The sequence below is a fragment of the Gorilla gorilla genome, chromosome 20 (assembly GCF_029281585.2).
Source record: "Gorilla gorilla gorilla isolate KB3781 chromosome 20, NHGRI_mGorGor1-v2.1_pri, whole genome shotgun sequence".
NCBI classification, from domain to species: Eukaryota; Metazoa; Chordata; class Mammalia; order Primates; family Hominidae; genus Gorilla; species Gorilla gorilla.
Genome location: NC_073244.2, coordinates 21,152,901 through 21,173,307, shown reverse-complemented (window position 1 = coordinate 21,173,307; position 20,407 = coordinate 21,152,901). Strand labels below are relative to the sequence as shown.

The window sequence follows — 20,407 nt, the reverse complement described above, 5'->3', positions numbered from 1 at the left end:
GGTGTGTTGGTGGATGGGTGGATGAATTGGTAGGTGGGTGGATGGATGGATTGATGGGTGAATGAATTGGTGGGTGGGTAGGGTGGATGGGTGAATTAGTGGATGGGTAGGTGCATGGATGAATGAATTGGTGGGTTGGTGGATGGGTGGATGAATTGGTAGGTGGGTGGATGGATGGATTGATGGGTGAATGAATTGGTAGGTGGGTAGGGTGGATGGGTGAATTGGTGGATGGGTAGGTGGATGGATAAATGAATTGGTGGGTGGGTGGATGGATGGATGAACTGGTGGGTGGGTGGATGGATGGATGGGTGAATGAATTGGTAGGTGGGTAGGGTGGATGGGTAGGTGGATGGATGAATGAATTGGTGGGTGGGTGGATGGGTGGATGAATTGGTAGGTGGGTAGCTGAATGGATGAATTGGTTGGGGGGTGGATGGATGAATTGGTGAGTAGGTAGGTGGGTGGATGGATGCATTGGTGGGTGGGTGGGTGGATGGATGGATGGATGGATGGGTTCATGGTTGGGTGATAAATATATCCATGGGTATACATATGGATGTGTACATAGATAATTCTGTGGCTATGATGGGGAGGACTGGCTGTGGTGGGGAACACTGACTGTGGTGGGGAGCACTGGCTGTAGCGGGGACGACTCAGTAGGACAAGGAGAGGCTGGAGGCAGTGAAGACTTAGGAAGCAATTGCAATAGTCCTGGCAAGGAATAATTTGGGGCTAGGATCAGGTCAATTAAATGTTTAACATTGGAACTATGTCTCTTGTATACATAACTGCGTATGTCAAGTCTTGGTATTGTTTTCTTTCTAGCAGGGCACATTCCTTTGGAATGAGCTTTTACTGGCAACTGCTCAGAAGCTGTTCTGTATATAATGACCACCAACAGTTTAATCCTTTTTTCAGCCATCACCTCAGGAATTAACAGTAGTATGAAATTAATTAAAATAATCAGTCTTTGAGATGTCATGCCTTCTCCACGATCAACTTCTTCTTTACAAGGCTGTGTTCCAAATATGCCAGGCCAAAAAGACGTGAACTTTGTCCTTTTTAGGGTTTGTGTCTTGATGTTTCCTAGCTAAATCTCTTTGTATGTGTTGGCCTTGTAAGGTTTACTTTTTTTTTTTTTTTTTTTTTTTTGAGATGGAGACTGTGTTGCCCAGGCTGGAGTGCAGTGGTGCAATCTCAGCTCACTGCAACCTTTGCCTCCCGGGTTCAGGTGATTCTCCTGCCTGAGCCTCCCTAGTAGGTGGGATTACGGACATGCACTACCCTGCCCGGCTAATTTTTGTTTTTAGTAAAATATAAAAATTATGTTTTTATGGGGGGGGGGTCTTGCCATGTTGGCCGGGCTTGTCTCAGACTCCTGACTGCCTGCCTAGGCCTCCGAAAGTGCTGGGATTGCAGGCATGAGCCACCACGCCCATCCTAATAACTAGATCTCTTTAATTATTGGAACATGTATATTTTGATCAGATTGACACTTTTTTTTTTAAGTGAAGTGATCTTATTTCCCTCATTTCTCATTTTTAACTTTTTTTTTTTTGATATGGCTTTAAAGCTGTGTGGAGCTGTAAGGGTCTGGGTTCCTTGACATTCCATGGGGGTCTCAGGTGATCGTGGGAGGGCTGTTGGAATCAGAGCTATTTGGAGGGTGCATAGGCCGGTAGGATGGGAAGGCTGTGGGAGAAGTGGGCTTTTTGGGGACCGCAGCCAAATGGACAACTGGGCCTAATCTAAAGACTGGCCCCTCGCAGCTCCTACCGATGGTCATGTAACAGGAATGGGGCCCAGCACCACCAGATTTTCTGATTTTTTTTTTTTTTTTTTGAGACACAGTCTTGCTCTATTGCCAGGCTGGAGTGCAGTGACATGATATTGGCTCACTGCAACCTCCGCCTCCCGGGTTCAAGCGATTCACCTGCCTCAGCCTCCCAAGTAGCTGAGACTACAGGCATGCGCCACCATGCCTGGCTAGTTTTTTGTACTTTAGTAGAGATGAGGTTTTACCATGTTGGCCAGGATGGTCTTGATCTCCTGACCTCGTGATCCTCCTGCCTCGGCCTCCCAAAGTGCTGGGGTGACAGGCGTGAGCCACTGCGCCCAGAAGATTTTCTGATTTTTAAAGTTATGCCAGAGACCGGGTGTGGTAGCTCACGCCTGTAATTCCAACACTTTGGGAGACTGAGGTTGGCAGATCACCTGAGGTTTAGGACTTTGAGACTAGACTGGCCAATATGGTAAAACCTTGTCTCTACTAAAAATTCAAAAAAATTAGCGAGGCGGGGTGACCGCAGTCCCAGCTACTTAGGAGGTTGAGGCAGGAGAATCACTTGAACCCGGGAAGCAGAGATTGCAGTGAGCCGAAATCGCTTGAACCCGAGAAGCAGAGATTGCAGTGAGCTGAGATCATGCCACTGCATTCCAGTCTGGGTGACAAAGCAAGACTCTGTCAAGAAAAAAAAATAAATAAAAATAAAAAGCTGGAAATCAAATTTTAAATGTTGGGATCTAATCTAATTTTTTTAAAAACAAAAAGTATGCCTAAAACAACAGCAATAACAAGCAGCCATCTGTGGGCCAAGCTGTGGGTGGGGAAACCTATTTTGTACTTCTTATTTTATCCGATTGAATTGTGGTGGAGATAGGAAATTGAGACCCCAAAAAGGGTAGTAAGTCTTCCCAAAGTTGTTTAGTCAGTTGCCAGATTATGGCTTGAATTAAATTTAAATTCTTCAGCTGGGCATGGTGGTGCACACCTGTAGTATAGCTGCTTGGGAGGCAGAGGTGGGAGGACTGCTTGAGCCCCAAAGTTCAAGGCACAGGAAGCTGTGATCTTACCACCACACTTCAGCCTGGGCAACAGAGCAAGACCTCATTTCAAAAAAAGAAAAAAAAAAAATTTAAATTGTTCATTACAGAACAGCTGATGGTGGAGGTTTATTCTTGGGCAGGTACCTCTGATCTATTTATGTATGTATCTATGAATTTGTCTATTTGGCATGGCTCTTTAACAAAATACAGGCTTTTTTTTTTTAAGTAAAAGTAATTGAAACAAAATTTGTTTCCAAGGCTGGACAGCTCAGTGGCAAAATGCAGACTTGAACAACATTGCCTGAGTTTGAATTCAGCTCCAGAGCTTACCAGCTGTGTGATACTGGACACAGTATTTAACCCTTCTGTGCCTGAGTTTCACATCTGAAAAAGGAGATGATAAAAATAATTACAGAATGAAAGGAGATAATACACATGAGGTACTTAGAATAAAGCCTGGCACACAGAACTGCAGTTTGGTTGGTATCCGTGGTGGTGGTGGTGGTGGTGGTGGCGGTGGCGGTGATGGTGGCGGTGATGGTGGTGATGGTGATGATGGTGGTGGTGATGGTGATGGCGGTGATGGTGTTGGCAGTGATATTGGTGGTGGTGATGGTCATAGTGGGGAAGGTGATGATGATGAATGAAGATGGTTAGAAAGTCCTCAGTTCACAAGGTCAGAGTGATCTAGATGACACAGGGTTCTTTGGTTATAAGAGAATATCCTTCAGGGTTCCTTTAAATGGCTCTCTCCATCTTTTATACTACAGTGGGACATGCCACAGGTTCTGGGGACTGTTAATGTGAGATGAGATGCTACATACCTTTTTGTTGTTGGTGGGTTTTTTTGTGTGTATGCACTGTTGTGTGTGTGTGTGTGTGTGTGTGAGAGAGATAGGGTCTTGCTCTGTTGCCCAGGGTGTAGTACAGTGGCATGATCTCAGCTCGTTGCAACTTCTGCCTTCCAGGCTCAGGCAGTCCTCCCACTTCAGCCTCCTGAGTGGCTGGGAATACAGGCACGCTCCATGCTCAGCCATTTTTGGTGTTTTTCATAGAGGCAACATCTCACTATCTTGCCTAGGCTGGTCTCGAACTTCTGGCCTAAAGTGGTCTGCCCACTTGGCCTCCCAAAGTGCTGGGATTACAGGCATGAGCCACTGCACCTGACCTGTATGCTCCTGTTAAGACAGCTTTATTTTTATTTATTTATTTCGAGACAGGGTCTCTGTTGCTCAGGTGGGAGTGCAGAAGACACCACGTACCTTTATCCCTTATTCCTCATTTCTCAGTCTTTCTGGCTACTGATCTTTTGAGTTTGCGTGTTCATCCTGAGAGGTCCTTGGATATATAGGAGCCTTGTCTGTTTCTTCAAACCCCATGGCAGCTGGTTTCATGCTCCAGGCGAGCTCCTGTCCTCTGGGGTGTGTCCTGCTGACCCCTCGCCTGTGTTTGTGTTCGCAGGACTGGAATGTCACGTGGAATACCAGCAACCCGGACTTCACCAAGTGCTTCCTCGTGTGGGTGCCTTGTTTTTACCTCTGGGCCTGTTTCCCCTTCTACTTCCTCTATCTCTCCCGACATGACCGAGGCTACATTCAGATGACACCTCTCAACAAAACCAAAACTGTAAGTCACCGGGGGGTTTCGTTGTGGGGGGTGGGAAGGTGCACCTGGATGGGGAGTGGTGGTTGGTGATAACTGACATTTCTCTTCTACTTAGTTGACCCTAAGTTCCTTCTTCTAGAAGGCAGAAGAATAATGTGGGAGGTGAAAACTGGATCTCTGGAGACAAACATGGGTACAAATCTTTGCTCTGCCGCTTAGTATTTGGCCTCGAGCAAATTTTTTAACCTCCCCAAGCCTCAGTTTCCCTGTTTATGCAATAGGAATGATAGGCTTGTTCTCAAGGCATTACTGGGAGATTATCAGCTCTTCCCCTCTTACTGAGGCGATCTCCTTTGTATTTAATTAAATATATTTATATAGATTTTTTCTGGCCAATTTTTAATTTATTTTTTGTAGAGAGGGGGGACTTGCTGTGTTGCCCAGGCTGGTCTTGAACACCTGGCCTCAAGCAGTCCTCCTGCCTTGGTCTCCCAAAGTACTGGGATGCTCAGTGTGAACCACCATGCCTGGCCCCTAATTTTTTTTTTAAGTTGGCTTTTATTTTGAAATAATTTAAAGCTACAGGAAAATTGCAATAATGGGCCAGGTGTGGTGTTTCACGCCTGTAATCCCAGCACTTTGGGAGGCCAAGGCGGGCAGGTCAGGAGTTTGAGACCAGCCTGACCAACATGGTGAACCTGTCTCTACTAAAAATACAAAAATGAGCTGGGTGTGGTGGCATGTGCCTGTAATCTTAGCTACTTGGGAGGCTGAGGTGGGAGGATCCCTTGAACCCAGGAGGCAGAGGTTGCAGCGAACTGAGATCATGCCACTGCACTCTAGCCTGTGCAACAGAGCGAGACTCCTTCTCAAAAAAAAAAAAAAAATTGCGATAATGATACCAGGAACTGCTGCCTGATTTTCTCTATCCATCACTCATAGTCACTGTTTCCTGTTTTTTTTTTTTTTTTGACACAAGGTCTTGCTCTTTTGCCCAGGCTGGAGTGCAGTGGTATGATCACAGCATACTGCAACCTTGAACTCCTGGCTCAAGCCATCCTCCTGCCTCAGCTTTTTGAGTAGCTGGTAGCTGGGACTGCAGGCATACACCACCATGCCTGGCTAATTTAAAACAATTTTTTGTAGAGACAGGGTCTCGCCTTGTTGCCCAGGCTGTTTTCAAACTCCTGGCTTCCAGTGATCCTCCTGCCTCGGCCTCCCAAAGTGCTGGTATTACAGGCATGAATCTGGCCCGTATTCACTGATTTTTTAATCTTCTGCTACATTTGTTTTATCATGAGCTTTTGTTCTCTCTCTCTGTATGCATGCTATAATTTATTTTTTCTGAATCATTTGAGAATGGATGCACCTTGAAACATATCCCACCTGTAGAGGGCCCTCAGTAAATACTGGTTGAATGAATGGTTGTCGTGGAGGGCTTTCTTGTGCAGTGCGCTGGAGTTGCAGCTAGAGATGAGCTGTGAGCTGAGCTCTTGAGTGTTCAGGCACTGGGGAGCATGGTGACCAGACAAACAGTCCTGTTGGAGGTAGCGGGGCGTAGCAAGCTGGTTACAGACCATCACGTGCCGGCCTGGATGCCAGCTCAACCTACCGAGGACTTGTCCTTATTCCAGAGGATATGTGCCATGTCCTAGGACTGTGGCTGATCATTTGAAGGCTGGCTGGTTCCCCTATCCCTGGGGCTGAGCTGTTTGTGCAGGCCCTGGGGGAGGTTCCAGGGCTGTCTGTTGTAGGATATGTATGTGCTTCTCTTCCAGGCCTTGGGATTTTTGCTGTGGATCGTGTGCTGGGCAGACCTCTTCTACTCTTTCTGGGAAAGAAGTCGGGGCATATTCCTGGCCCCAGTGTTTCTGGTCAGCCCAACTCTCTTGGGCATCACCATGGTAAGTAGGAGCTGGCTGTGACCCCTGGGCCATCTGCTGGGCTCAGTGGAGACCAAAAGTAATAACCCGTAAGACTAGAATCATAGTTTTTTAAGGCAATGATCAGCTGGAGCTGGGATATAAATGTAGCCTTTTTTTTTTTTTTTTTCTTTTTTTTAAGAGATGAGATCTCGCTTTCATCCAGGCTGGAGTGCTGTGGTACCATCATAGTTCACTGCAGCCTCAAACTTCTGGCCTCAAGCAATCCTCCTACCTCAGACTTCTGAGTAGTTGGGACTACAGGTGTGTGTCACCATGCCCAGCTTATTTTTGGCTAATTTTAAAATTTTCTGTAGAAATGGGATCTCACTGTGTTGTCTAGGCTGGTCTTAAACTCCTGGCCTCAAGTGATCCTTCCAGAGCACTGGCATTATAAGCATGAGCCACTGTTCCCAGCCCCAGCTGCAGTCTTTGGATGGGGCGTGTGTTGTCCAGTTTGCCACAGTCCCCGCCATGCCCTATTGTCTTCCCTGCCACTGATTCTGAGTGGCAGATGCCCCCTTTTGTTGTGTTTGCCAGACTTTGCTCTTGCATTGGCTACTTTGGTCACTTATATACTAACTGCCTGGGGTCTAATGGCCTTGAGTTTTCACTATCTGGCATAGGGGGTGGGTTGCTAAGCTAAATAGGAAACTGCTCTGTCCCGGGGGATACACAACTTAGTGAGTGACAGAGACAAGGAAACAACTTTATTAATTACAGCTGATGTGTATTGAGCACTTACTATGTATGTACCTGGCAGTATTCTTGGTGTTTCACGTGTCTTGAAATTCATTGAATTTTCACAACAACCCTGTGAGATGCGTCCTGCTTTGTTCCCATCTTACAGGTGAGGAAACAAGGCACAGAGAGGTTAAGTGTCCTGCTCAAGATCACACCACTAATGTGCAGCTGAGTCAGGGGTGGGACCCCAGATGCCATGCTTTTAGCCCCTGCAACCTGCAGCTTCTGAGCCCTGATCAGAGAGTTCTCGGAGAGTGTAGCCCTTGAGTATTGTAAAAAGAGGAGGGAGGCTGGGCATCGTGGCTCATGCCTGTAATCCCAGCACTTTGGGAGGCTGAGGCGGGAGAATCACTTGAGGTCGGGAATTTGAGACCAGCGTAGCCAACATGGCAAAACCCCGTCTCTACTAAAAATAAAAAAATTAGCCGGCGTGGTGGCACACGCCTGTAGTCCTAGCTACTCAAGAGGCCGAGGCAGGAGAATTGCTTGAACCCGGGAAGTGGAGGCTGCAGTAAGCCGAGATCGCACCACTGTGCTCCAGTCTGGGGGACAGAGCGAGACCTCATCTCAAAAAAGAAAAAAAAAAAGGAGAGAACAAGTTTAAGGCAGGACATTCTGAGCAGGGTGAACAGTGTGTCCAGGGAGGGGTGGAAGGTTAAGGGGAGGATGCAGGCAGGGAGGACAAGGTGTTCAGTGAAGGAACACGGTGTGAAGGTTGGGGGGATAGAGTGGATGTGACAGAGGGGTCAGGAAAGACAACGCGGAGCCAGGTTGCCAAGGACCATGAATCTTTATTTTTCTAAATTAATTTTTCATTTTTTAAATTTTAGAGTCAGAGTCATACTCTGTTGCCCAGGCTGGACTTCACTGGCGTGAGATCACAGCTCACTGCAGGCTTGAACTCCTGGGCTCAAATGATCCTTCTGCCTCAGCCTCCCAAGTAGCTGGGAGTGTAGACATGCACCAACATGCCCATCTAAATTTATTATTTATTTATTTATTTATTTATTTTCCCCCCCCGAGATGGAGTTTCGCTTTGTTGCCCAGGCTGAAATGTAATGGCGTGATCTTGAGTTGCCGCAACCTCCGCCTCCTGGGTTCAAGCGATTCTCCTGCCTCAGCCTCCCGAGAAGCTGGGATTACAGGCATGCGCCACCACGCCCGGCTGATTTTGTATTTTTAGTAGAGATGGGATTTCACCATGTTGGCCAGGCTGGTCTCGAACTCCGGACCTCAGGTGATCCACCCACCTAGGCCCCCCAAAGTGCTGGGATTACAGGCATGAGCCACCACCCCCGGCCAGTTTGTTATTTTTGTAGAGACAGGGTCTCCCTATGTTGCCCAGGCTGGCCTCAAACTCCTTGTCTCAAGTGATCCTCCTGCCTGGGCCTCCTAAAGTGCTAGGATTATAGGTGTGAGCCACCATGCCCTGCCCAGACCGTGGTTCTATATAGCACACATATGTGCTGTCCACTCTCTGCCAAGAACCGTCCTAATCCCTTTACTTATTAACCCTTTTACGTTGTAAATAAGATAAGCAAACTGTGGTACAGAGAGAAGGACTGGCCCAAGGTCACCTGGTCAGTAAGTGGTAGGGCCAGCTTCCAGTCTAGGCCCCAGCGTGTAGCCTGGCACCTGCTTTATGCCTGGCTCTCCTGCTGGGTTTGATTCCCCTTTGTGTCCTCAGAGCCTGGCCCTGTGCCTGGCATGCAGTAAGCGTTCCATAAATGCATGGAGGGAATGAGAGAGTAAAGGGCTTTGCTTTGTCCTGAATTCGGGTCTTGGGCTCTGCGTTCTGGCAGTGGGGTATTAGAGTGGATTTTTTTTTTTCCCCTCAATTTCACTATAATAGAGACAGGGTCTTTCCATGTTGCCCAGGCTAGTCTTAAACTCCCGAGCCCAGGTGATCCCCCTGCCTTGGCCTCCTAAAGTGGTGGGATTACAGGCACGAGCCCCACCATACGTGGTCAGCTGTTTTTGACTTGAGTAGGTCATCCTCCCTTAACATTCCTTGTTCCTGGTCTTTTTTTTTTTTCCTTTGAGTCAGAGTTTCGCTCTTTTTTTCCCAGGCTCAATGGCGTGATCTTGGCTCACTGCAACCTCTGCCTCCCGGGTTCAAGTGATTCTCCTGCCTCAGCTTCCCCAATAACTGGGATTACAGGCACGCGCCACCACACCTGGCTAATTTTTGTATTTTTAGTAGAGACGGGGTTTCACCATGTTGGCCAGGCTGGTCTCAAACTCCTGACCTCAGGTGATCCACGTGCCTCGGCCTCCCAAAGTGCTGGTATTACAGGCGTGAGCCACTGTGCCTGGCCGTTCCTGGTCTTATGATCGTTCATTTGTGCCTCTGTCACCCTGGGGGAAACGGGGGTGATAGTCTGACGGTTGGGGCTTTTGACTCCTCAGGGGACTGTGAGCTGGGCTGGCCAAGAGGTGAACTGGCCTATGAGATCCTCAGCCTCTCTTTATCCACCTGAGATCTCTGGGATGGAATGGAGGACCAGCTCAGCTGTGAATGCGTCAGAAACATTCTGACTATATCCCAGGGAACCAGGATATGCAGGCACTGGGAATATGGGACAGGATGCAGCCAGCACATGTTTTTTTTTTTTTTTTTTTTTCCTTTGAGATGGCGTTTCACTCTGTCGCCCAGGCTGGAATGCTGTGGCGTGATCTCAGCTCAATGTAGCCTCCGCCTCCCAGGTTCAAGTGATTCTCCTGCCTCAGCTTCCCAGCTAGCTGTGACTAAAGGCGCACGCCACTACGCCTGGCTAATTTTTGTATTTTTAGTAGAGATAGGGTTTCACCATGTCGGCCAGGCTGGTCTCAAACTCCTGACCTGCCCGCCTTGGCCTCCCAAAGTGCTGGCATTACAGGCATCAGCCACTGCGCCCGGCTGTTTTTTTTTTTTTTTTAATCCCTACTCTGTATCAAGCGTTGGAGACACAACCATATAGTCTAGCTGTGCAAACAGACATTAAACAAATGATTCCTCAAAAGGCACAAAGTGTTTAAACGTCTGCAGAGTGCTGTGTGAGGGTGAAGGTAGGGGAGCTTGGTTTGGTCTGGGGCATAGCCAGGCTTCTCTGAGGGAGGGATGGTGGAGCTGAAGCCTGAGAATGAGCAAGTTGTTAAAAAGCTGAAGGGGCTGAGGGCAGAGGACCAGCTGGGGAGAAAAGCACATGTAAAGTCCTGGGGGTCACAGGGAAAACTTGAGAGTTGTGTGTGGCTGGAGCAGAGCTGGCCGAGGCGGAGAGCAGGGGCGATGGGGCAGAGGCTGACCCCGGGAACGCTGAGCATCAGGGCAAGTGGGTTTTGTTTTCTGTACTGGGTACTCTGCCTGTTCTTTTAAATAAAGTTTTATTGGCATGAAGGCATGTCCATTCATTTACATCTTGTCTATGGCCACTTTCACACTGCAGTGGCAAAGCTGAGTAGTTTTGATGTAGTCTATGGCCCATGAAGTCCAAAATATTTATTACGTGGTCCATTAAGAAATAGTGTGGCTGGGAGCAGTGGCTCACACCTGTAATCCCAGCACCTTGGGAGGCCAAGGCAAGGGGATCACCTGAGGTCAGGAGTTTGAAACCAGCCTGGCCAACGTGGTGAAACCCCGTCTTTACTAAAAATACAAAAATTAGCTAGGCGTGGTGGCGGGCACCTGTAGTCCCAGCTACTTGGGAAGCTGAGGCAGGAGAATCATTTGAAGCTGGGAGGCAGGGGTTGCAAGTGAGCTGAGATTGCGCCACTGTGCTCCATCCTGGGCGACAAGAGTGAAACTCTGTCTCAGAAAAAACCCAACAACTCCTGTCTTGTGCTTCTCTCCTCAGCTGCTTGCTACCTTTTTAATTCAGCTGGAGAGGAGGAAGGGAGTTCAGTCTTCAGGGATCATGCTCACTTTCTGGCTGGTAGCCCTAGTGTGTGCCCTAGCCATCCTGAGATCCAAAATTATGACAGCCTTAAAAGAGGTAAGTGGCAGTCTCCTTCCTCATCTTCCTTCAGTGGACCCAGAGGGAGAGATGCTGGCTCCCTCTGGCTTGTGTAGAAGTCCTGCATTGCCATGGGAACCAGGGGATGGGTACCACATGCACCTAGCTTCTCCCTTGGTGACTTTCCTACCCCACCAAATCCTCACTAAGTCAGCCTCAGCCTTTTTTCTAGCACCTCCTTTCCCCAGGGCCTGATTTGTCTGGGTTGCTCCAAGGGGCTCCCATGGGACCTCCAAGGGCAGGAGCTGTGGGCCGATGCCAGGCTGGCCCCATCAGCAGGAAACAGCAAGAGAGGCGGCTCCAAATTTTGCCAGGCTGGGATGGAGCCGAGCCGGGAACGGTGTTTGCAGAGTGACTGTTCCCCTGGGGGACCCTAGGCTTGTCCTCACGTTACCTTTGTCCCATCAGTTGCTGCTCTGGCTGGGGAAGTTGTTTACATTGGCTGCCATGTGCTGCTCCTAGGAATTTTGGGGAGTGTGCACTTTCTTTTTTTAATTTTTTTTATTTTTTGCTGTTGTTGAGGCAGAGTCTCGCTCTGTCACCAGGCTGGAGTGCAGTGGCACGATCTAGGCTCACTGTAACTTCTACCTCCTGTGTTCAAGCGATTCTCCTGCCTCAGCCTCCCGAGTAGCTGGGACCACTGGCACGCGCCAGCATGCCCGGCTAATTTGTGTATTTTTAGTAGAGACGGGGTTTCACCATGTTGGCCAGGATGGTATCGATCACTTGACCTCGTGATCCACCCGCCTCAGCCTACCAAAGTGTTGGGATTACAGGCGTGAGCCACCACGCCTGACCTGGAGTGTGTGCTTTTGGAATAACCTGCTGTTCCTGCCATCTTGGAGCTAAATTAGAGACTGGCATGAGGCAAAGGAAGGAAAAGAAGCTGAACATTTGACTATTGATTGCCTACATATTATTATGAGTGATAGCAGCTGGTGCTGATTGAGTTCATGTTTTCAAAGTGCCTCACAGGGGACTGTGTATGTGTCACGAATAATCTTCCTGACCTCTTGCAGTGACTTGGACAGAGTTTCTCAGCCTCAGCACTAATCGACATTTTGGATTGGAGACTCTTTGGTTGTAGGGGCTGTCCTGTGCTTTGTAGACATTTAGGGGCGTCCCTGGCTTCCCCTGACTGCGTGCCATAACACTCCCAAGTTACGGCAAAGAAGGTGTCCCCAGACACTGCCAGATGTTTCCCTGGAGGCAGAATCACCCCTGGTTAAGAACCACCGGTGGTTTATAGGTGGGGAATCTGAGGCACAGAAAGGTTAAATAAGTTGACAAGATCCCACAGCCAGTGTGAGAGAGCCAGGCCTTGATACAGCTCTGTTTCATTCCCAAGCCCTGTCTTCCTCCCATCAGGCAGCGGTGAGCAGTGAGACTACCCGTGATGGAGCCGGCTTTCTGGCATTACATCCCGGGGGGAGCTGGGAGCCTGTGATGTCCCTGTGGCTGAGTGAGTTTCTGCCACCTGCTCTCAGAATGTGATCTTGGTTTTTTTTTTTTTTTTGAGATGGAGTTCTGCTCTGTCACACAGGCTGGAATGCAGTGGCGTGATCTCGGCTCACTGCAGCCTCCGCCTCCTAGGCTGGAGTGATCCTCCCACCTCAGCCTCCCTAGTAGCTGGGACTACAGGCACGTGCCACCACACCTGGCTAATTTTTTTTTTTGTAGAGGTGGTATCTTGCCATGTTGCCCAGGCTGTTCTCAAGCTCCTGAGCTCAAGCAGTCCACCTACCTTGGCCTCCCAAAGTGCTGGGATTACAGGCATGAGCCACTATGCCTGACTGGAGCCTCCATTTTTCACCCAGAGCATTTTCTGAGAATTCAGTGAGATATGTGTCATGATAAGCTGTGCCCTAGCCCTGAGTACATGCTGGGCAGGTTTTAATTGTACAAGTTTTATTTATTCATCTGTACACTTTGATCTTGCCAGGTAGGATGTGGTGAGAACTGGGTCTTGGGGCTTGAAAGCGGGCCACCTGAGAAGGGTCTGGCTCTGTGAGTACCTTGGTGTTTAGAGATCTCAGCGTGGAGCCAGGGGATCATTTACTTGGGACATTGATAGACGGATCGCTTGCTTTATTCCCAGAGGCGTAAGCCAGATCTGGCACCTGTAACCCCTGTGAACCTGGAGAGAGTGAGAAGGAAAACCCTGTCCTAGGCTGGAATTTCCTGGTGTGGCCCCTTACACTCAGATCCCTTTTGTTAACCAGAGAAAGGAATGCAGCCCGTGCAGCTCTGGGCTGCTGGGTGTCCTAGGCTCGGGGATCAGGTGATGGACGCCAGGGCTGGGGGGTCTGCATGGCTTCCTGGATCCTTTTACCACCTGTCTTCACCCCTGAGTGACTCCTTCTCAAAAGTCAGGTGTGGCTGGGCCTGGTGGCTTATGCCTGTAATTGGAGTACTCTGGGAGGCTGAGGCGGGAGGCTCACCTGAGTTCATGAGTTCGAGACCAGCCTGGCCAACATGGTGAATCCCTGTCTCTGCTAAAAATACAAAAATTAGCCGGGTGTGGTGGCGCTCACCTGTAAGCCAGCTACAGGGGGGCTGAAGCATGAGAATTGCTTGAATTGTTTGGATTGAAAAACCCAGTGCTTCATTGGTTTGTATGTAGTGGTTTTATGTTCTCTTTTGTGTATGGCCACTCAGAGCTTAGGGCCATTTTGGACTGTGGTTTCTGCTGGCATGAATGTGAAATGCTTCTGTGACTCTGGAAGAGTTTGGCAGTTTTTTTTTTTTTTTTTAAGTTAGACAGAGTGAACATACCACCAGTCACCCCCTTCGCAGGCATCCAGCCAACAGAGCTGAGAACATATGTTCATAAAAGGCTGGTACAGGAATGTTCTTAGCTACTTTGTGATAACCCAAACTGGAGGTAAGCCAGACATCTATTAGCAAGTGCACAGACAGATGCACCAGTTATGTACATCTGCACAACTGAATACTAAGTGATGTACAAGAACGAACTATTGGCCGGGCACAGTGGCTCATGCCCATAATCTCAGCACTTTGGGGGCCCAAGGCAGGCAGATCACTTGAGGTCAGGAGTTCGAGACCAGCTTGGCTAACATGGTGAAACCCTGTCTGTACTAAAAACATAAAAATTAGCCGGGTGTGGTGGCGCACACCTGTAATCCCAGCTACTCGGGAGGCTGAGGCAGGAGAATCACTTGAACCCAGGAGGTGGAGGTTGCAGTGAGTCGGGATTGCACCATTGCACTCCAGCCTGTGTGATAGAGCAAGACTCCATCTCAAAAAAAAAAAAAAAATCCCTATAAGATAAAGACTACTTTTTTGGTGACAGCTTTATTGAGATATTCATACACCGCACAATTCATGTATGCAGAACATACAATTCACTGATTTTTAGTGTGTTCACAGAGTTGTGCAGTCATCATCACAGTCAATTTTATTTATTTGCTTTTTAAGACAGAGTCTTGCTGTGGCGCTGAGGCTGGAGTGCAGTGGCACAACCTTGGCTCATTGCAACCCCCTCCTCCTCCTGAGTTCAAGCGATTCTCCTTTCTCACCCTCCCAAGTAGCTGGGATTACAGGCAACCACCATCATGCCTGGCTAATTTTTTATATTTTTAGTAGAGACAAGGTTTTGCCATGTTGGTCAGGCTGTTCTCAAACTCCTGACCTCAAGTGATCCACCCGCCTCGACCTCCCAAAGTGCTGGCATTACAGGCATGAACCACTGCACCCAGTCAAAAAAAAATTTTTTTTTAGAAATAGGGTCTTGCTATGTTGCTGTGGCTGGCTGGAGTGTTTTTTTTTTTTTTTTTTTTTTTTGCATTGATCTATATATGCCTATCCCTTTACCTGTCTTGATGATTGTTGTTCTTTTTTTTGTTTTGTTTTTTTGTTTTTAAGACTGAGTCTTTTTGCCCAGGCTGGAGTGCAACGGTGTGGTCTCAGCTCACCACAACTTCTGCCTCCCGGGTTCAAGCGATTCTCCTGCCTCAGCCTCCCAAGTAGCTGGGATTATAGGTATGCGCCACCATGCCGGGCTGATTTTGTATTTTTAGTAGAGATGAGGTTTCTCCATGTTTGGTCAGGCTGGTCTTGAACCTGCCGACCTCAGGTGATCTGCCCACCTCGGCCTCCCATAGTGCTGGGATTACAGGCGTGAGCCACTGCGCCCAGCCTATTGTTGTTCTTTCTTTTTGAGATGGAGTTTTGCTCTGTCACCCAGGCTGGAGTGATCTCCACTCACAGCAACCTCCACCTCCCAGGTTCAAGTAATTCTCCTGCCTCAGCCTCCCAAGTAGCTGGGATTACAGGCACCTGCCACCATGCCCGGCTAATTTTTGTATTTTTAGTAGAGATGGGGTTTCACTATGTTGGTCAGGCTGGTCTCAAATTCCTGACCCCAAGTGATCCAGCCACCTTGGCCTCCCAAAGTGCTGGGATTACAGGTGTGAACCACCACTCCTGGCCATGATTGTTATTTTGTATTGTTTTGAAATCAGGAAGTGTGAATCCTCCAACTTGATTCTTATTTTTCATGATTGTTTTGACTGTTCTGGATCCTTGAGTTTCCATGTGAATTTTAGAGTTAGCTCATAATTTCTACCTGGCAGCCAGCTGGGCTTTTGATGGGGATTGCCTTGACTCTAGATCAGTTTGGAGCCATCAGTTTTCTAAGTCTTTAACTTATTTAACTCATTTAATCTTACCTACCTTGGACGTATGTCATACTTTTATCCTCATTTCACAGAGGAGGAAACTGAGGCCCAGAGAGCTTAAGGAGCTTGCCTGAAGTCACGCAGCTGGCTAGTGGCCAAGCCAGACCTTGAGCCGGTGGCTCTGGAGCCCTTGTTTGTAACCACTGTGCTGAGCTGCCTCTCTCCCTGGGCTTGTTGTCTTTGACTCTGCCTTCCCTGAAGGGTGACATTCCCTGGCCATGTCCCTGTGGTAGGGGGCTCTGTCTCTGGCAGACCCCACAACTGCTTCACCTCCTTGTGTTCCAGGCAGCCAGTGACGGTTGTGTACTCCTCCAAGGATCCTGCCCAGCCGAAAGAGAGTTCCAAGGTGGATGCGAATGAGGAGGTGGAGGCTTTGATTGTCAAGTCCCCACAGAAGGAGTGGAACCCCTCTCTGTTTAAGGTGTTATACAAGACTTTTGGGCCCTACTTCCTCATGAGCTTCTTCTTTAAGGCCGTCCACGACCTGATGATGTTTTCCGGGCCGCAGATCTTAAAGTAAGACCCCTTCCCTCCCAGGTGGGCTCCATTTTCCCTCCTTGGATTTGATCTTTCAGTTGCATCAGTCATAGCCCTGGGGTCATGCTGTGTCCTGAAGTGGGCTCATAGCCAGATGTCTCCATTTTTACTTTAGCTTTTTTGAAAAAAATAGAGACAGGGTCTTGCTTTGTTGGTCACGCTGGTCTCGAGCTCCTGACTTCAAGCGATCCTCCTGCCTCGGCCTCCCAAAGTGCTGGGATTGCAGATGTGAGCCATGGTCACTGCCTAGCTTTACTTTATGCTTTACTTAATTACCATATTAGTGAAGACCACATCGTTTGCAAGTAACAGAAACCCACTAGGCTCCCCTAAAACCCAAATGGGGAGGATATGGCATTGTCTTGGGAAACCAAGAGCAAGGAAATGCCAGCAGATCTCATGAAAAAACTGCAACCAGGGTTGGGCGCAATGGCTCATGCCTGTAATCCCTGCACTTTGAGAGGCTGAGGTGGGAAGATCACCTGAGGTCAGGAGGTCAAGACCAGCCTGGCCAACATGGTAAAACCGTCTGCTAAAAATACAAAAATTAGCCGGGCGTGGTGGTGTATGTCTGTAATCCCAGCTACTCAGGAGGCTGAGGCAGAAAAATTGCTTGAACCCAGGAGGCAGAGGTTACAGCAAGCTGATTGCATCACTGAACTCAAGCCTTGGCGACAGAGCAAGACTTTGTCTCAAAAAAAAAAGCAAAGAATAAAAAAAACAAACAACAAAAACTGCAACCAGGAACCGGGGAGTCAGAAAGGAAGTTGCCTCTCTCCTACCTGGCTGTCTGCTGCTCTGTGACTCAGGGGCTACACATCCCTTCTCTTTGCTTCCCTACCTCTTTACCTCGTGTTCCCTATGCAATTCCTTTGGGTGACTTGCTGGTGATGAGATATAGCTAGAGCAATTAGTGCACAACCCCAAGGCAGAGGCCTCTTTTATGAGCAGTTTGGGCCCCCTGCACAGCCAGATCACCACTGTGGACTTGTTTTTCCGTCTATGAAATTGAAGTGATAGTGTCTAGCTCATCTGGCTCAGGAGAAAGTTGCAGTGCCAACACTGAAGCTCTTTTCCCTGCCCCCACGTGTCACAAGTCATTCCAGGCCCTCTCTTTGCTCCTTTGCAGGTTGCTCATCAAGTTCGTGAATGACACGAAGGCCCCAGACTGGCAGGGCTACTTCTACAGCATACTGCTGTTTGTCACTGCCTGCCTGCAGACCCTCGTGCTGCACCAGTACTTCCACATCTGCTTCGTCAGTGGCATGAGGATCAAGACCGCTGTCATTGGGGTTGTCTATCGGAAGGTAGGGGGCGCTGTGCCATTGGCATGTGGCCCGACTTCCACATCCCCTCCTGCAGCCCTGGGTTACTCTGGGGCCAGCGTGGGGATTTCCAGCCCAGCTTCTGGAGCAGTAGGATGAGGGTAGCTTCCGTGACCTTAGGTGGCAGGGACAGTACGCATCAGGCATTGTATGTTAGGAAAGCTGATTTCAGGGGTTGGCGTGTAGATGTCTTTGTGTATCAGCTGTGAGTAATTGAGTTTCTTAGCTGGATCAGTGGCCCTTGATGTGGGGAAATCCAAGTTTGGGTCCTCATTCTGCTGTTAACATTCTGTGTTTCAGCTGGTTGTCACTCTTTTTTTTTCGTTTTTTTGAGACCAGGTCTCACTCTCTCCCCCAGAATGGAGTGCAGTGGCATGATCTTGGCTCACTGCAACTTCCACCTCCTGAGTTCAAGCGATTCTTCTGCCTCAGCCTCCTGAGTAGCTGGGACTACAGGCGCCTGCCACCACGACCGGCTAATTTTTGTATTTTTAGTAGAGACAGGGTTTCGCCATGTTGGCCAGGCTGATCTTGAACTGCTGACCTCAGGTGATCCGCCTGCCTCAGCCTCCCAAAGTGCTGGGATTACAGGCATGAGCCACCGCGCCCAGCCTGTTGTCACTCTTAATTTGAACTGAGCAGGTGGCACATTCCTTGCATGATAAGAGTATGTAGCAGGCATTTGTGTACATCCAATTTCAAAGGACCTAAATTACCTTCTTGATCCCTATAATTTTTTTTTTTTTTTTTTTGTCTGGAGGTCAGGAAAACTGCTTGGCTCCTAGGTTAGGAAGAGACAGTCTTGCAGGTACTTGATGAACTAGAGGAGTGATTCTCAGGCCTGTCTGTGAATTAGACTCACCTGGGGAGCTTAAACTGATGCAGGCCAGGCACTGTAGCTCATGCCTGTAATCCCAGCAAGGAGACCAAGGTGGAGGAATCACTGGAGTCTGGAAGTTCAATACCAGCCTGGTCAATATAGCAAGACCCTGGCTCTGCAGAAAATTTTAAAAAATTAGCCAGGTATGGTGGTGCGTACCTGTAGTCCCATCTACTCAGGAGATTGAGTTAAAAGAATCACTTCAGCCCTGGAGTTGGAGGCTGCAGTGAGTCCTGATAGCATCCCTGCATTCCGGCCTGTGTGACAGAATGAGACCCTGTCTCAAAAAACAAAAAAACTTCCTGACACCTAGGTTGCACCAGACCAGTGAAATTGCGATTGCTGTGGTTGCACCCAGGTGTCATTGTTTTTATTTTTTATTTATTTTTATTTTTTGAGATAGGGTCTCGCTCTGTCACCCAGGCTAGAGTGCAGTGGCGTGATCTTGGCTCACTGCAGCCTCCACCTCCTGGGCTCAAATGATCCTGCCACCTCAGCCCACCACGTAGCTGGGCCCAGAGGCGTGCATCACCACGCCTGCTAATGTCTTAGTGTTTTTAAAACTCACCAGGTGATAGTGTGCAATCATGTTTCAGGGCTAGGGAGATTTTCTCCCACCAGGGCATGTTTGGCAATATCTGGGGGCATTTTTGGTTGTCCCAACTGGGGGTGAGGGCATGTAGTGGGTCGAGGCCAGGGATTGCTGCTAAAACTCCTACAGCGCGCAAGACAGCCCCCCAAAGAATTATCTGGCTCCAGATGTCAAGAATGCCAAGGATTAGAGACCCTGGCCCAGACCCTCGGTCCTTCAGTGGGATCTGGGACCAGTAGCATTGGCACAGCCTGGAAGCATAGAAATGCAGAATCCCAGGCCACACCCCAGACTTGCAGAATCCGAAACAACTCCCCCCACCCCCCACCACTTCCCCCAAAAAAACCCGGCTGCATGTGTGCACATTAAAGCATGCGAAGCCCTGGTTTCGAGGACACCTAGGGTCCCTTGCCAACTGATGAGTTCAAGGTTGGGAGGCGTTGAGCACCGTGGATAAGAATGTGGGCTTTGAGATGACACAGGCGTCCTGGGCAGACAGATAGGTCGGGAGGGGAGGAGCAGAGATCTGCGGCATTTCTGCCCCTGAGAGTCTCCTTCCTCTCCGTGGGTCTGGAGGGAGAGTCAGGCCTCTTCACCTGCCACACTCACCCACCTTCCCTCTCCTTTGTCCCACAGGCCCTGGTGATCACCAATTCAGCCAGAAAATCCTCCACTGTCAGGGAGATTGTCAACCTCATGTCTGGACGCTCAGAGGTTCATGGACTTGGCCACGTACATTAACATGATCTGGTCAGCCCCCCTGCAAGTCATCCTTGCTCTCTACCTCCTGTGGCTGGTGTGTGTTTGACGCCGTTTCCCTTTGCATGCAGGGAGGGACTTCTACGTGTGGGCAGTGGGCTGAGGGAGTGGGTGTTGATGGTAATGGCATGTAGAGCTCCCTGGCAGTTCCGGCTGTCATTCATATTTTATTTTCCAGCCTGTTAACCAATTCCTCGGTATTTTGGTCCTTTCCTGAATTGTCAGGTTGATGTTCTCCTTGGTGGCATGGCGTTTTCATTTTCTCTTTTCCTTGACAGTGTCAGTAATTAACTACCCTACAATGGACACATCATATTTCTCCCCTTGAATCCTCCCAAACGCTAACCAGACTCACTTATTCACTAGTCCCTAATTATGGTGGTCAAGATTCTCTCAATTGCAAGGGATATACATCTATCTTAAAGTAGCCTAAGTGGCTGGTTGCGGAGGCTCACGCCTGTAATCCCAGCACTTTGGGAGGCCGAGGCGGGCAGATCACCTGAGATCAGGAGTTCGAGACTA

General features: G+C 48.9%; 2 protein-coding genes across 3 annotated transcripts in view; both read left to right on the top strand.

The window, feature by feature from the left end:
* LOC129528916 (multidrug resistance-associated protein 1-like) overlaps positions 1-12,601 on the top strand; it is a 53,804-nt gene extending 41,203 nt beyond the window's left edge. Inside the window, exons 2-5 of the mRNA XM_063701793.1 lie at positions 4,291-4,455; positions 6,213-6,338; positions 10,934-11,071; positions 12,461-12,601. Of these exons, the coding sequence (XP_063557863.1) occupies positions 4,291-4,455; positions 6,213-6,338; positions 10,934-11,071; positions 12,461-12,586 (555 nt within the window). The 3' untranslated portion in view covers positions 12,587-12,601. The remainder of the gene's footprint in view (positions 1-4,290; positions 4,456-6,212; positions 6,339-10,933; positions 11,072-12,460) is intronic.
* A 3,550-nt stretch (positions 12,602-16,151) lies between these two features.
* LOC115933039 (sortilin-related receptor-like) overlaps positions 16,152-20,407 on the top strand; it is a 224,638-nt gene continuing 220,382 nt past the window's right edge. For both annotated transcript variants that reach the window (XM_055372001.2, XM_055372000.2), the window contains exons 1-3: positions 16,152-16,308; positions 17,459-17,636; positions 19,763-19,922. In XM_055372001.2, coding sequence (XP_055227976.1) covers positions 19,845-19,922 — 78 coding nt within the window. In that variant the 5' untranslated portion in view covers positions 16,152-16,308; positions 17,459-17,636; positions 19,763-19,844. The remainder of the gene's footprint in view (positions 16,309-17,458; positions 17,637-19,762; positions 19,923-20,407) is intronic.